This window comes from Ambystoma mexicanum, chromosome 1q (genome assembly GCF_040938575.1).
Source record: "Ambystoma mexicanum isolate Mex_15411 chromosome 1q, UKY_AmexF1_1, whole genome shotgun sequence".
NCBI lineage: Eukaryota > Metazoa > Chordata > Amphibia > Caudata > Ambystomatidae > Ambystoma > Ambystoma mexicanum.
In genome coordinates this window covers 1,550,737,660-1,550,753,694 of record NC_090922.1, presented here as the reverse complement: position 1 = coordinate 1,550,753,694, position 16,035 = coordinate 1,550,737,660, and the positions used below count along the sequence as shown (strand labels likewise).

The following is a 16,035-nucleotide window of genomic DNA, read 5'->3' as shown; positions in this document are numbered from 1 at the left end:
CGAGTTTATATGCCTGATCAGGATACCCGGTGTACAGCTATTTCTTTGTGTCATGACGCTGCTATCGCAGCGCATCCTGGTTCCCAGAAAACTCTTGAACTCCTCAAACGCTGGTGTTGGTGGCCTTCCATGCGAAGAGACGTCTCGCAATATATCTTGACCTGCGCCATCTGTGCCCAGTGTAAGTCCCATTCAGCGAAACCTATGGGGTTATTACAACCATTACCAGTGCCAGCCAGACCTTGGGCGATGATTACCATGGACTTTGTGGTGGAGTTGCCTTTGATTGATGGGTTTGATACCATATGGGTGGTGGTTGACAGCTTTTCTAAAATGTCTCTCTTTGTGCCTTGCCAAGGCCTGCCATCAGCTGCTAAGCTGGCAGAGTTGTTCTTGCGACATGTTTTCAGGTTTTTTGGGTTGCCTGAGATTGTGGTTTCTGACAGGGGGTCCCAGTTCACGTCGCGTTTTTGGAGGCATCTAATGTTCTCTTTGGGGGTAGATGAACGGTGTTCCACAGCGTTCCATCCCCAGACGGATGGTCAAACAGAGCGGGTTAACGCTACCATGGAGCAGTACCTCAGGTGTCTCATCCTTCAACATCAGGAATCCTGGCTAGCAGTTCTTCCTTTGGCGGAATTCGCGTATAATAATTCCAGCCATTCATCAACGGGAACATCGCCATTCTATGCCTTGTATGGGCAACACCCACGCACCCTTCCTCTTGATTGGAATCTACCTGAGGATTGTCCGGCAGTTCAATCTTGTATCAAAGATTTGTCTCTGGTCCGTGATAGGGTGCTGGAACATCTGAAACAAGCACAAGAACAGGCGAAGAAGTACGCGGATCGGAATCGCCGTCCTGCACCCGTCTACATTCCAGGTACACGGGTATGGTTGTCCACTAAGAACCTACGCATTCCAGGTCGACGATGCTTGTTGCCACGTTTTGTAGGTCCTTATGTTATAAAGGACGTCTTGAGTCCATTGGTGGTCAAATTAGAACTTCCGCACTCTTGGAAGATACATCCGGTTTTCCATGTGTCCATGGTTAAGCCTTGTGTAGACAGCACCAGGATACCGGCTTCTCCGTCTCCGATATTGGTTCAAGGGGTGGAGGAGTATGAGGTCAATTCCATTCTTGATACCAGGGTTTCTCGTGGTACCAGGTATTTCTTAGTGGACTGGAAGGGTTACGGTCCGGAAGAACGGACATGGGAACCGGAGCAGAATGTGCATGCCCCGTTGTTGGTTTCCCAATTTTTGGCCTCTCGGGGGCATGGGGGTCCTTTGGGGGAGGATACTGTCAGAAAACGCTCCAGGTCTTGTATCACCCCTGCGGTTCACGTGTCTCATCCTCACCAAAAGCTTCTGTCCCGTTATACCACCATACAGAAGGCGGGCTTGCGGTATCCACGCTCTACGCACGGAACACATTTGCGTCGGGAACTGCGTTCCCGACGCCTCACGTGGAAGTTGCCATGGAGACTACGTCAGTGGACGCAGCATCTTCCACGTGATAGAAAACGTGTTGGGTCACGTGACCATCTTGGTGCCGGTACTTCAAGTACTTAATGATCTGGCGCCCACTTCTCGCTGCTTCTGATCCAATAGTGACAGCGGTTTTTTCTTGCTCAGATTTAGTGGTTTTGTTTGATCTCGGATTACGTTTACTGGATTGCTCTTGGATTATCCTTACCTGTTCTTGTATCTTGACCTCGGATTGTTTATGGATTATTCTTGCCTAGTGATTTGGTTTTGTCGAAATCGGACCTCGAAGCTTGGGAGACCTCTTACCTTCGTTCTTTCCTTCCTTCCTTTTCCCTCTCCAATCCCTTCCCTGTCCTTCCCCAGGGTGCTGTAGGCGTCCTCGTGCCGGCGGGTACAGGCTTGGTGCTGGACTAGAGACTTCCTGAGCACCTTTTAGGCGTCCTCGTGCCGGCGGGAATAGGTGGTTGCTGGACTAGTGACTTCTTACACCTTGGATTGTTTGGTCCACCGAACAGAGGGCAGATACCATCACACTGTTCCTACAGGAAAGAAGAAGGACTTTGCCAGGGACGTTCACTTCCAGGGAAAAAAGGGTAAGAAACCTACCTTTCCTTACCATTATTTCTTCCACTCATTCTCTGGTACTGATTGTCTTTTCTCTTCTTCTGGTCTCCAGAGTACCCCAGTATAGAGGACATTCTTGCATGAAACACTTCTGGTTAAACCGTTTTCTGCAGGTTAGTCTGTTGAGATTTTGTTACGTGTTCTCTTGAAAGGGGTGTATTTGATTGTAATCAGTATAATATTCTGCAGTCGTTGGCTGGAACCTGGAACCATCATCTACCGGGAAGTTGCGGGCCGCTCAGCTCTACGATCCCAACGACTCTACACCATCTTCCGATCAATTGGATTCTTAGACTGTCCTTTCGTACTCCTGAGAATCACATTGGTAGGAAGAAATATATTCTTCACGACGGGTCAACGCGGAACCAGGTTCCCGGAATTCTGACACTATGCGGATACAGAAAATATAGTCCTTGCAGTGCAAGAAGAAGGGAGGACATGCGGAAACGAATCGGAGCTACAGCGTGCAGATGTTGAAGGTCGAGTCAAAAAAGTTGCAAAGAAAAAAAAACAAAAAAAGGTTAGTTACAAACAGTTCATAACTTGAATTTTTTTTTTGTGGTGGGGACTATTTTATGTTTTTTTCCAGTCAATTATACTACACTCCATCTTGTGTTTAAACTGAACATCCCTTTTCCAATCTCTCCTCCAGTTACCCGTGGGCGTCAGAACTATACACACACAGACAGTGAAGCGAATGAGAGATGTGGCTTGCCAGACCATGTACACTATGGAGGAACTATTAATTGAGGCGAGGCGTGTTCAGGCTCGTGATGCTCATGTCCAATGGCCAGAACATGAATTAGCTCTGTTTGGAGACTACAGCAAAGTTGCATTGGACCATAGCTACTGTGCGACCGGACCACCACAAGAAGATGTTATTGAATGTATTGAAGATAGCTCTGAAGTAGTTGCAGATCAATTTACACAATCTACACCAGCCAAAAAATTGCCACCAAAAAACATGTCGACATTGTTGTGTTCTCCCATCAATGTTGAATTAGCAGATGTTGAAATGAGAGAGAATGAACCAGCCGCAGCATCCATAGACGCAACAATACTTGAAATCAGCGATATTACTTTCCAATGTGTTGACATCTCCACAACGTCAAAGGCCGAAACAACGTTGACGCAGGATGACAGTCTAATGAAAGAGAGCAAATACATTGTATTCGACATTTGCTTGATGGAAATTATAAGTATGCTTAAATGTGTGCATTCCGTTAGAAGGAAAGTATGTGGGAAGCCATTGATTAATGTGACTCGTAAAATGAAAGGCAGTAACGTCAAAATAAATGCCGCCTGTATATTAAATCATAGGTTCTCATGGTCTGCACAACCAATGCTGGGGAAAATGCCAGCAGGCAATTTACTGTGTGCAGCTGCATCACTTTTTAGTGTCTCCAGTTTTAGAAAGTTAGAGGCTTTCTTTCAGTTTGTGGGACTCCATTTCATTTCTAGTGCGATGTACTACACATACCAACGTGATTATCTGTTTCCGGCCATTAGTGATGCTTGGAGAATTGAACAATTGTCTCTAGCAAGTACATTCGAAGGCAAACGATTCAGGCTAGCCGGCGATGGACAGTGCGATAGCCCTGGATTTTCTGCCAAGTACTGCACCTACCACTTTCAGGACATGGATAGTAAGAAAATTGTGAGTTCGGTGGTCGTGCAGGTAACACAATGTACCTCCTCAGTGGCCATGGAGAAACTAGGTTTTATAAAATCAGTGGAATATCTACAATCGAGGGGAATGCACATCGACCTCATAGCCACAGACAGACACGTTTCAATTGCCAAGACAATGAGAGAGAGGTTCCCACATATTAAACATCAATTTGACATATGGCATCTTGCTAAATCAATCAATAAGAAAATCTCGGCTACAGGAAAAAAAAAAGGTTTTCTAAGTATTTTGCAGTGGCCACATTCTATCACCAACCATCTTTGGTGGAGCTCAAAAACTTGCGAGGGGTCAGTGGAAATGCTACTTGAAAAATGGCGGTCACTGATGCACCACTGTACCAACGTTCACCGCTGGACAGCAAATGAACATTTCCACCAATGTGAACATGCCCCTTTGTCCCCAGAGGAGGCACGGAAGAAGAAGTGGTTGATTCCATCATCACCGACACACAAAGCTATTGAGAAGATTGTTTTCGACAAAACTCTATCAAGAGATTTGAGAGGACTGACAGAATTCTGTCCCACAGGAGATTTGGAGGTGTTCCACAATATGTGCCTAAAGTACAGGCCAAAGCGCTTGCATTTTAGCTTTCGGGGCATGAAACATCGCACTCTACTAGCGGTCTTGGCACATAACAGCAATGTCGGACGTGAACAATCTAGGACTAGGGGTAAAGTAAGGATGCCTCGCTACACTAAGGTGTTTTCAAAACGAAGTAAGCAATGGGTGATCAAACCAGTCTATGATGAAATGCAGTTCGACTTTGTGAAAGGCCTTATTGTTGCTGTGTTAGAGAAGCACAGATATGGAATTTTGGACGTTTCTGTACAGAGCAGTGATCCATTGCCACCAAACATTGCGACTGTGCCATGCCCACCCGATGCACAGCTGATTGTAAAGTACAAATCACGGTTTAAATAATTGCAATAGGATTGTATTTTTGTAAATAAATGTTATTGTACAGTGTACCAGTAAACCTAACCCCCAACTTCACCATCATGGGTGGCGAAGAAGCTGGGTGTCATCTTTGAATTCTCTATATTCACCTCACATATGTGTATGTATATATTTTTCTCATGTCTCATCTCATGTAAATGTAAATGCTGCGCACTGTTAACGGAGGGGAGGCTTGCGTATTGCAAATAATAAAACAAACAAACAAACAATAAATCTCACTTTTAACTCAACTCCTGTGGTACTTTATACTTTCCCTGACCTTCCGCAAAAAATTAAATGTCTCAATTTGGGCTGCAAAGCTCGCAGACAACAGGGACAAAATTGGGGCACTTAGAACGCGCCAGCCAAGCAGGCCGTGGCATTTGGGAGAGAAGCCAGTTCGCATTTGTACATTGAGGCGCACTACATAGACGGATTCTAAACTTCAAGTTCTCATAGATGCCTACACTACGTGATGTTGCAAATAAAGAATGCGAAGGACAGTGCACAGATGAGGCCCACAAGTCGCACTGGAAGTATAAGGGTCTATTGTTTTTTGACCTTGAGACAGGGACCATGCCGAAAGAACTGCATTTGAAGGGAGTGCGCAATAACGTAAGAGACGATAAGGCAGAAAATTCAGAAACTAGACCGAGTTTCAGTTTTAGGTCAGTATACGAAAAATCATTGTCAAGAGCACGGTCCGTTTTCCAGACTGCATTACGAAGAGACACAATGGAAATTTCAAATATAATGTAAGTAAATCTTTACACGCTTTCATACCGGAATGAAGATTTAATGAATGGATGCATGAATAAATGAATGAATGAAGAGCTAGGAAAAGCAAGTAAAACTGTTCGTAGTGGGCACATGGGCATGCAGGTTCACTGGTCTCACCGATCTCGCTCCTTGGCCCAGCCACTTTTCCCTGCACTACGGGACTGTCTCTGTATCCTTCAGCCCCTTGTCCCGGCATTTACCTTGCACTTGCCACCAGCTGGCCCTATTATTTAATTTGTATTCAACTATCCTTGTACAACCCATCCCCATGCGCGATCAGAAAGACACCTGGCCTAGTAGGAGTGTTGTCTGTCTGCCCTTGTTCCCCACCTGCCTCGTCACGCCTAGAAACACTTGAGTATACGCGCGTTACAAATGCCATATCATATATCATATCATTCCTCATGCATGTAGACTGTCGTTTATCATTGTGTGTTGGCCTCGATTTATCTTGTTACTTTTCGCATTTATGTTAGAGAAGAACATACTCCATTGAACTACCCTTGCAAGCAAATAGTTTCTGATCGGCCGTAATAAATTAAATGAGTAATATTAATGAAGTTCGGCTAGCGAGACTAATTATCATTTTTTTGTTTTCATAACAGGTATTTGATCCCTTTCTGCAACTGCCATCTGTTTGAGACACCGGCGGATGGATTCTTCAGCAGACACCTGCAGCTTCGTGTCAACAACGTGTCAACAACTGGAGCACGATCACCATATTATGCCATAAAGGAACAGCGCGTGACTCAAGATGAAACGGAACAGTTATTGCGGATACAGATAAAAGAAAATAAATGGCTTCCGGAGTTCATATGAATATTCTCTAAACATTTGATGCCAAATAAATTTACTTTACCAAATGTACCGTGTTGCTGTTTCATTGTAAAGTACAGTTTCATATTCCGAATTGTGGCACGCTGTGTTGTGAGTTGATCTGTGTTGGTTTCTGGGTTCTGTGTGGAGTCGCGCAGAAGACGACTGGGCGCGTTTGCCTATGCAGCACAGTAACGTCACGGGTAGAGGCGGGGAATATGAATGTTTTGATAATGTCAGGCTCAGGGGCGGGGGAATTGATTTAGTGCCGCAAAAGCAGGTCAGCCAGGGCGATCGGGGAAAAGATAGGATTATCAGAAAATGGCGGCTCCCAGGTGCTTGTTTTCGCGTGCGTTTAATGGACGAAAACTCGGGTAAGGTCTATAGGAAAGTTTTCTAAAATCGAGCCACTTAGCCTTAAAAAAATATGCCCGACCCATAGGGACAATAACATTTTTTACTAGAGTATGCCTTTAATATCTATGTACGTCCCTTATTTGATATGCTTGATGGTATAGATGTAAAATATACAAATTATGCTGACTAAACTCAGCTTGTGTTTGAGCTTTCTGGAAACTACGATCTCGATCCTGAAAATGTGAACAGAGTCTATAACATCGTCCAAACTTGGATGGTCATGAACTCACTTGCTTTGAACAATGATAAAACCGAGCTCATGCTTGTCGGCCCAACTAATCAGCTCAAAAGAATTACATAAACATGTCCTATAGATCAAGGCCTCCTTTTCCTATGTAAATAAACTTTAGCGCCAAATCAAACCCCATCTCACAACCACCAACCTTGCATCAGTTTCCTCAGCATTGGTTAATTTCCGTCTTGATTGTTGCAACAGTTTGATGATTGGCACCACTGAAAACAACCTTAGAACATTGCAGGTGATTCAGAATGGGGCCGTTTTTGGAAAGAACAACAGAGATCACACAACTAAAGCCAGGAGGTCTCTGCACTTGCTGCCAGTACGTCATTGCATCACACACAAGATTCCTACACATACCCATTGCATTTCTGGACAAGTCTCCAGTTTGATCTGGACGGAGGCCAACAGGGTCTCATCAATACCCTCAATAAGGGCAACCTGCACTTTTTGCTGGGTTAGGATCCTGTTTTTTCTTGTATAACTTGCTGACATTTTCGATCATTTACCACAAGGTGTCTGGCTCAGACAGGAACATACTTATCCATATACTGTTCTCATAGTTCCTGCCTGAATAAGATCACGTCGGTGTTCGACATCCCCTGTGCTTCCAGAGTTACCAAGTCTTGAGCTACTCCAGAAGCGTAACAAGAATCTGAATATGTTGTGTGGTTTGCAGAAGCAGGCAGGCTACTGAATGGGGCACAACCGCCTCAAGGAGAGATCCCAACACAGTATCCTCCCTCTGTTCTAATGCCAATGCCAATGTCATAGTTGCCACTGATCTGCAGGACCTGTGACTAACCCTATGATGTAGAACACTATTGGTGGATGCTATGGTTCTGAGACAAAACAGTTTAAGCAAAACCTTTCTGCTCATGAAATTATAGTGTGAAGACTTTCTTATAATCAGGACACTTTCTGTTCTTTATGGCTTCTTATTATGGCTAACTGCAAAGTATCTGCTTCTCTACTGTTCCCTATTCATTGTTCCCCTACACGGGCTATCACTATCTTCACCGTTCATCTTTGCTTTGCATCTTGGAATGGCTAACCTAGTCTCTCCTTCTCTGCTGGACACTACAGGAAGCCAAAGATCCTCCTCCGGTATCGACAGAGAGGATCTCAGCAAATTGGCCACGGCCAGCATCCTTTTTTCAGTACACTGCATTCAAGCTTTCCTTTCCTTAGTTCCTGTTCCACCATCTTTTCTGTGCACCTTAGAGCGTGTCAGCTGACCACAACCAGCCATGACCGGCTGACAGGATGGCCTTCATCCTCAGTGACCGCGCTTCACCACCCTCTGTCAATCCTGGCTGTTGGCCAGTGTGGCACTTCTTTATTGATTTCTGTGCCAAAGCATGATGTGGGAATGGTCAGTGGGCCACATATTTCATGATATCTGTGTTAATCCTGTTCATGAGATTGTGGATCAGTTATGCTACCATTTAACAAGTGTCTTCTAAATAATTCAGTAGTGTTCCAGGATTTGTATTAAGTGAAAACATGCCTATTTGCTTTTTCAAACGAGAATGTATGTGTCACTTGTGGAAGACTAATCCTGTGTTTCTTTTTTCCTTCAAACAGGGCCAAAAAAGCAAGAATGGAAAACAATAACATGTTGTGAAAAGATTCTGTTAAAAAAAGAAAGGTTACTCTGATAGCTGGAACTTGGGAAAGTCTGCTTCATCATGACAGCCAGTCCCAACGTATAGCTTCTAACCATGGGACAAATATTCCACAGACTGCAATTGTTTATCTTTTTAGTGGAAATATCTGGTTCCTATGTCCAGTCAATACCAGTCACTTGGCAGGTCTTCTTTGTCCAACCCATATGATATCTCTCTTCCATCAAAGCGTCTTCGAGCCATCACATTATATTCACAATTAAGGTTGTACCAATATGCTCAATGTAGCATTCTGTAACGTAGAGATAAGTAACTGCATATGGGAACATACACGCAGGAGATACTAAGCCCCAGAGAGTCTATAGAAATGTTCTAAATGGGATGCCTCCTCCTCTGTGAAGACTTTAGAATACACTAAGGAGAGGCTAACAAAAGGCACCTTACAAGTGCCCGCACATGCCAAAAAATGCAATACAAATGGCCAGCTATGACAAGTATTCCAGGACATAGCGCCATGTAACGGTAGACCACTGAATCCATACCAGAGAGAGGAGAGAATATGAATGGACAGACAAGAGGGAAATGGCACCCACTTTGAAGTAGAGTCTTTGTACCTTCATGCATTGGGACTTGTAGACACTCTTTACACATTGTTGTCTAAGGCAAGACACTGGTGTACCACATTCAGTGTGAAAAAGGTGCTCAACACCAACTTTGCAATTGATGCTTCAAAATCAATAACACCCCTGCTGTGGAGCTAGTCAGTTATTGCTGATGTTTCTGTAAAATATGGCAGCATTTAAAGCCCAAAAACCATAAGTCTAGAAACTGTGCTCTGGACATAGAAAGGTTACAAACACAAGCCTTTGTCTATTTTCGGACTTGCCTGCTCTGGCCGAGGATTGCGGTTCATTCTTGACACTTGTGTGAAGAAATGCACTTGACCTGGTGAGACCAACAGCGAGAGTCAGATCATTATACAAATTCAGAGAATTACAATTTAAAGATAACATCCTAAAAATGGAGGAACCTTCTGATTTAACAGAATGTGAAGCTCCTTTCAAGGAAACAAGTCCTCGATGGAAACAGAAGACATTTCACTCTGAAGAGAAAGAACATAAGTGTTCTGAATGTGCCAAGGCTTTTAAAGAAACAAGTCATCTATTGATCCATCAGAAGAATCACACAAGGAAGAAGCCATATGCATGTTCTGAGTGTGATAAGGCTTTTACTTTAAAGGGTAACCTAGAGAGACATCAGAGGAATCACACTGGTGGGAAACCATATGCATGTTCTGAATGTGATAAGGCTTTCAAGCGAAATGGTGAACTATTGATACATCAGATGACTCACACTGGCGAGAAGCCATATGCATGTTCAGAATGTGATAAGGCTTTCAAGCAAAATTGTGAACTAGTAATACATCTGAGAAATCACACTGGTGAGAAACCATATACATGTTCTGAATGTGATAAGGCTTTCAAGCAAAAGTGTAAACTATTGATACATCAGAGAAGTCACACAGGGGTGAAGCCATATGCATGTTCTGAATGTGATAAGGCTTTCACTGTGAAGAGTAACCTAGTGAGACATCAGAGGAATCACACTGGTGAGAAACCATATGCATGTTCTGAATGTGATAAGGCTTTCAAGCAAAAGTGTGAACTATTGATACATCAGAGAAGTCACACTGGTGAGAAGCCATATGCATGTTCTGAATGTGATAAGGCTTTCAAGCAAAAGGGTAATCTAGTGAGACATCAGAGACGTCACACTGGTGCGAAACCATATGCATGTTCTGAATGTGATGAGGCTTTCAAGCGAAATGTTGAATTATTGATACATCAGAGAAGTCACACTGGTGAGAAACCATATGCATGTTCTGAATGTGATAAGGCTTTTACTTTAAAGGGTAACCTAGAGAGACATCAGAGGAATCACACTGGTGAGAAACCATATGCATGTTCTGAATGTGATAAGGCTTTCAAGCAAAAGTGTGAACTATTGATACATCAGAGAAGTCACACAGGGGTGAAGCCATATGCATGTTCTGAATGTGATATGACTTTCAAGGGAAAGGGCGATCTAGTGAGACATCAGAGAAGTCATACTGATGAGAAGCCATATGCATGTTCTGAATGTGATAAGGCTTTCAAGCAAAAGTGTGAACTATTAATACATCAGAGAAGTCACACTGGGGTGCAGCCATATGCATGTTCTGAATGTGATATGGCTTTCAAGGGAAAGGGCGATCTAGTGAGACATCAGAAAATTCATACTGGTGAGAAGCCATATGCATGTTCTGAATGTGATAAGGCTTTCAAGCGAAAGGGTGAACTAGTGATACATCAGATGACTCCCACTGGGGTGAAGCCATATGCATGTTCTGACTGTGATAAGGCTTTCAAGCGAAAGGGTGAACTATTGATACATCAGAAAAGTCATACTGGTGTGAAACCATATGCATGTTCTGAATGTGATAAGGCTTTCAAGCAAAAGGGTAATCTAGTGAGACATCAGAGACATCACACTGGTGAGAAACCATATGCATGTTCTGAATGTGATGAGGCTTTCAAGCGAAATGTTGAACTATTGATACATCAGATGACTCACACTGGCGAGAAGCCATATGCATGTTCTGAATGTGATAAGGCTTTCAAGCAAAAGTGTGAACTATTTATACATCAGAGAGGTCACACTGGTGAGAAACCATATGCATGTTCTGAATGTGATAAGGCTTTTACTTTAAAGGGTAACCTAGAGAGGCATCAGAGGAATCACACTGGTGAGAAACCAAATGCATGTTCTGAATGTGATAAGGCTTTTACTTTAAAGGGTAACCTAGAGAGACATCAGAGGAATCACACTGGTGGGAAGCCATATGCATGTTCTGAATGTGATAAGGCTTTCAAGCAAAAGTGTGAACTATTGATACATCAGAGAAGTCACACAGGGGTGAAGCCATATGCATGTTCTGAATGTGATATGGCTTTCAAGGGAAAGGGCGATCTAGTGAGACATCAGAGAAGTCATACTGGTGAGAAGCCATATGCATGTTCTGAATGTGATAAGGCTTTCAAGCAAAAGTGTGAACTATTAATACATCAGAGAAGTCACACAGGGGTGAAGCCATATGCATGTTCTGAATGTGATAAGGCTTTCACTGTGAAGAGTAACCTAGTGAGACATCAGAGGAATCACACTGGTGAGAAACCATATGCATGTTCTGAATGTGATAAGGCTTTCAAGCAAAAGTGTGAACTATTGATACATCAGAGAAGTCACACTGGTGAGAAGCCCTATGCATGTTCTGAATGTGATAAGGCTTTCAAGCAAAAGGGTAATCTAGTGAGACATCAGATGACTCACACTGGCGGGAAGCCATATGCATGTTCTGACTGTGATAAGGCTTTCAAGCGAAAGGGTGAACTATTGATACATCAGAGAAGTCACACTGGTGGGAAACCATATGCATGTTCTGAATGTGATAAGGCTTTTACTTTAAAGGGTAACCTAGAGAGACATCAGAGGAATCACACTGGCGAGAAGCCATATGCATGTTCTGACTGTGATAAGGCTTTCAAGCGAAAGGGTGAACTATTGATACATCAGGAAAGTCATACTGGTGTGAAACCATATGCATGTTCTGAATGTGATAAGGCTTTCAAGCAAAAGGGTAATCTAGTGAGACATCAGATGACTCACACTGGCGAGAAGCCATATGCATGTTCTGACTGTGATAAGGCTTTCAAGCGAAAGGGCGAACTATTGATACATCAGGAAAGTCATACTGGTGTGAAACCATATGCATGTTCTGAATGTGATAAGGCTTTCAAGCAAAAGGGTAATCTAGTGAGACATCAGAGACGTCACACTGGTTAGAAACCATATGCATGTTCTGAATGTGATAAGGCTTTCAAGCAAAAGTGTGAACTCTTTATACATCAGAGAAGTCACACAGGGGTGAAGCCATATGCATGTTCTGAATGTGATATGGCTTTCAAGGGAAAGGGCGATCTAGTGAGACATCAGAGAAGTCATACTGGTGAGAAGCCATATGCATGTTCTGAATGTGATAAGGCTTTCAAGCGAAAGGGTGAACTATTGATACATCAGAAAAGTCATACTGGTGTGAAACCATATGCATGTTCTGAATGTGATCAGGCTTTCGCTGTGAAGAGTAACCTAGTGAGTCATCAGAGGAATCATACTGGTGAGAAACCGTATGCTTGTTCTGACTGTGATAAGGCTTTCAAGCAAAAGGGTCATCTATTGATACATCAGAGAAGTCATACTGGGGTGAAGCCATATGCATGTTCTGAATGTGATAAGGCTTTCATGCGAAAGGGTGAACTATTGATACATCAACTGAATCACACTGGGGTGAAGCCATATGCATGTTCTGAATGTGATAAGGCTTTCACTGCAAAGAGTAACCTAGGGAGACATCAGAGGAATCACACGGGTGTGAAACCATATGCATCTTCTGAATGTGGTAAGTCTTTCAGTGAAAAGAGTAACCTAGTGAGACATCGGAGGAGTCACACTGGGAGGATGCTATGCATGTCCTCAATGTGATAAGGCTTTTAATTGAAATGATCAGCTTGTGTGATAGATCAGTGAAATCACACTGGGGTGAAACGATATTCATGTTCTGAATGTGATAAAGCTTTTATGCTGAAATGTTGTCTATTGATAAATCAGAGAGATCATACTGGTGAAAAAACATATACATGTTACATACCATATACATACATTTGCCTCTGCTCCCCACTTCTATTCGCCTCTTACTCTCCTATATCACCTGATGAGGTTTCTAGACGAGTCCGCTCTATGACAGCCTCATCAAAACAGGTGCTCCCCAGCTCCTCTAGAACTATCAAGGACAACATTGCCATCCTTCCTCCAGCCTTTGCTGATTTCTGCAATTGCACCTTTGCCACTGGATCCTTCCAGTTACTCCTCAACCACTCCCTGGTGCATCCTCTCACCATAAAGCCTTTCTGACTGGCAATATACCACTCTATCTCCATTACCCCCTTCCTGGGCACTCTATTGGAGAAGCTGCCCATCTCCCAGCTTATCCACCACACTGACTTTTTTGGTTCTCTTCATGAATATCGGTCTGAACACCTGTGAAGACTTGTTCTCTAATCTCGATTCCAACTCTTTTTCCGTTCTCATTGTTCTTGAACTTTCCTCTGCCTTTCATACAGTCAATCATGCCACCCTTACAAATCGGCTCTGTGATACCCTTGGTATCACGGACCTGGCTCTGGACTGGGCCCTTTTCTCTCCTCCGTCTCACTCTCTACCTGTGGTTTCCCTGAGGGCTATAACATCTCACCTTGGGTTTTCAACATCTACCTTGCCCCTCTAGCCTTCTCACCAAACTTCCAGTGTTAGCGGATGACGCTCAGCTCTATTCAATCTTCTCTCCTCTGTCTCCTCCACTTCCTCTCCCATTCCTGACTGTCTGCTATTCAGGCATGGTCCACTGCTAACAATCTCTGCCTTAATGCCAGTAAGACTGAGATCCCCAGCTCCCTCCGTCTTTCCTACACTCTGGTCTTGTTCCAGATGTGCTCATGGCCCAGTACAAGGTTAGATCGAGGTAACAGGCTGACAACCACCTTCATGATCTAGACCAGCTCACTACTCCAGCAACAGGGATCCTGACTGGGTTGAGTTGCCATTGTACAGATGGGAAGGAGGTAGAATGTGCCCCTTCCTCCAGCATGTTACACAACTATCTTCAACTCCTCTGTAACAGAGTTTACAGCACATGAAGTTCAGCAGTTCAACCACTCCTGCATCTCGGTGAACAAGACAGTCATGAAGAAGGGTGCATGAGATCTGCTCCAGAAAGGCACCATCACAAAGAATGGCTTGAACTGGACAGATCTTAAGAAAAACGTTGACAATGACACATTTGTAGCAGAGTGCAATCTAACTAATTTAAAAACTATTTTTTTTTTTTAATAAAAGCCACACTATAGGGTTAAATGATAAACTTGAATAGACACATCTATGAACTGGTAGGCATTTATCATATCATTTTAACACACTTGTACTACACAATTAGAATGCTGTTCTATTTTATGCAGATTTACGTCATAGATCGAGATCTACAATAAAATCTTTCATTGCTTAATACCGGTGTAACAGCCTTTTATTCTTGATACATTGGGCCTCATTACGAGGAAGGAGGTAACCATGCAGCTTTTTGCGGCATGGCTTCCCCCATTCCGGGTACTGGGTCCGGGATCCCAGAATGGGGAAGTACCGGGCCATTCCGACCTTGGAGGGCCCGGTAATTCCCCATCCCAGGAACCCGGACCCAGTACATCCCCATTCCTATTCGAGCCCCAATAGGGCTCAGTGGGAATGGGGAGGATGCAAACAACGGGCCCGTTAATGACGGGCCCGTTGTTTGCATCCTGGTCTGCTAGCGGGACCCGCTAAGGACTCCTGGTAAAACCAGGCTTCCTTGGCGGGTCCCGCGAGGAGACCTCGTAATTGGGCAGTAGAGGGATTACGGGGCTGGCATCCCTACCGGCCCCGTTATCCCTCTACCGCATACCTCGTAATGAGGTCCATTGTTTCTTACATGCCAGCTTCCTTACGCATGTTTACAACATAACTATGATGATGGTACACACACTCAGATAATGGTGCATTGCAAAGCTATCAAAAAGTTGTGGTAAGTTACCACTTACAGGCTACCTGTATTTCACTTGCTATTCATTAGGGAGGTCATTTGCTTCTGAAATATTGAGCACCAGGTCTAAAGTTTTGATTCAGTCTCCTGCACATTGATACTGTCTCTCATAGCGGTAAAAGATGGGGGGCGGGCGTCTTGAAACACAATTGAAATCATGAGAATGCCTCATGTTCTGGTGGCCTTTTTCTAGCCATATCATACACCTGACTAGAATACCTGCAAAGGTCAGTACAGCCATCTATATGATAAGAATGTGTATTTATGCATTGACCACTCACACAGAAGTAGTATATTATCTGTATGCCCTGTTTGAAGGGGGAAGTCCTCTTTTTGAACTCATAAAAATAAAGGATTAGTTCCTTGTGCCCAGTGAGGGTCACTACGCAGGATTCCAGGTAGGGCTCGTTGAGTCTTTCCTACTTGTTTAGTACAAAAGAATAAATCAGGAGACATTCATTTTCCATATGTTTCCGATACTTGTTCATGTTTTGTTTTTAGCTATTTGGCCACTTACTACTCGCCTGCCTTTGAGAAAGTTCCACCACTTCGCACCGTGAAACACTTGTGTACAGGCGCGTTATAAATCCCATATATCATATCACGGCCTGATAAGTAGCCCTTTGTCAAGCTCCAGTCCTAAGAGCTCCTGATTACCACCAAACCCTCATTGAGCAGAAAGATGCATCCAATA

At 43.7% G+C, this 16,035-nt stretch overlaps 1 protein-coding gene across 1 annotated transcript in view; it reads left to right on the top strand.

Moving 5' to 3' along the window:
* LOC138552110 (zinc finger protein 850-like) overlaps positions 1–14,774 on the top strand; it is a 160,143-nt gene extending 145,369 nt beyond the window's left edge. Inside the window, exon 3 of the mRNA XM_069642517.1 lies at positions 8,580–14,774. Within this exon, the coding sequence (XP_069498618.1) occupies positions 9,641–12,502 (2,862 nt within the window). The 5' untranslated portion in view covers positions 8,580–9,640 and the 3' untranslated portion in view covers positions 12,503–14,774. The remainder of the gene's footprint in view (positions 1–8,579) is intronic.
* The last annotated feature ends 1,261 nt before the right edge of the window (positions 14,775–16,035 follow it).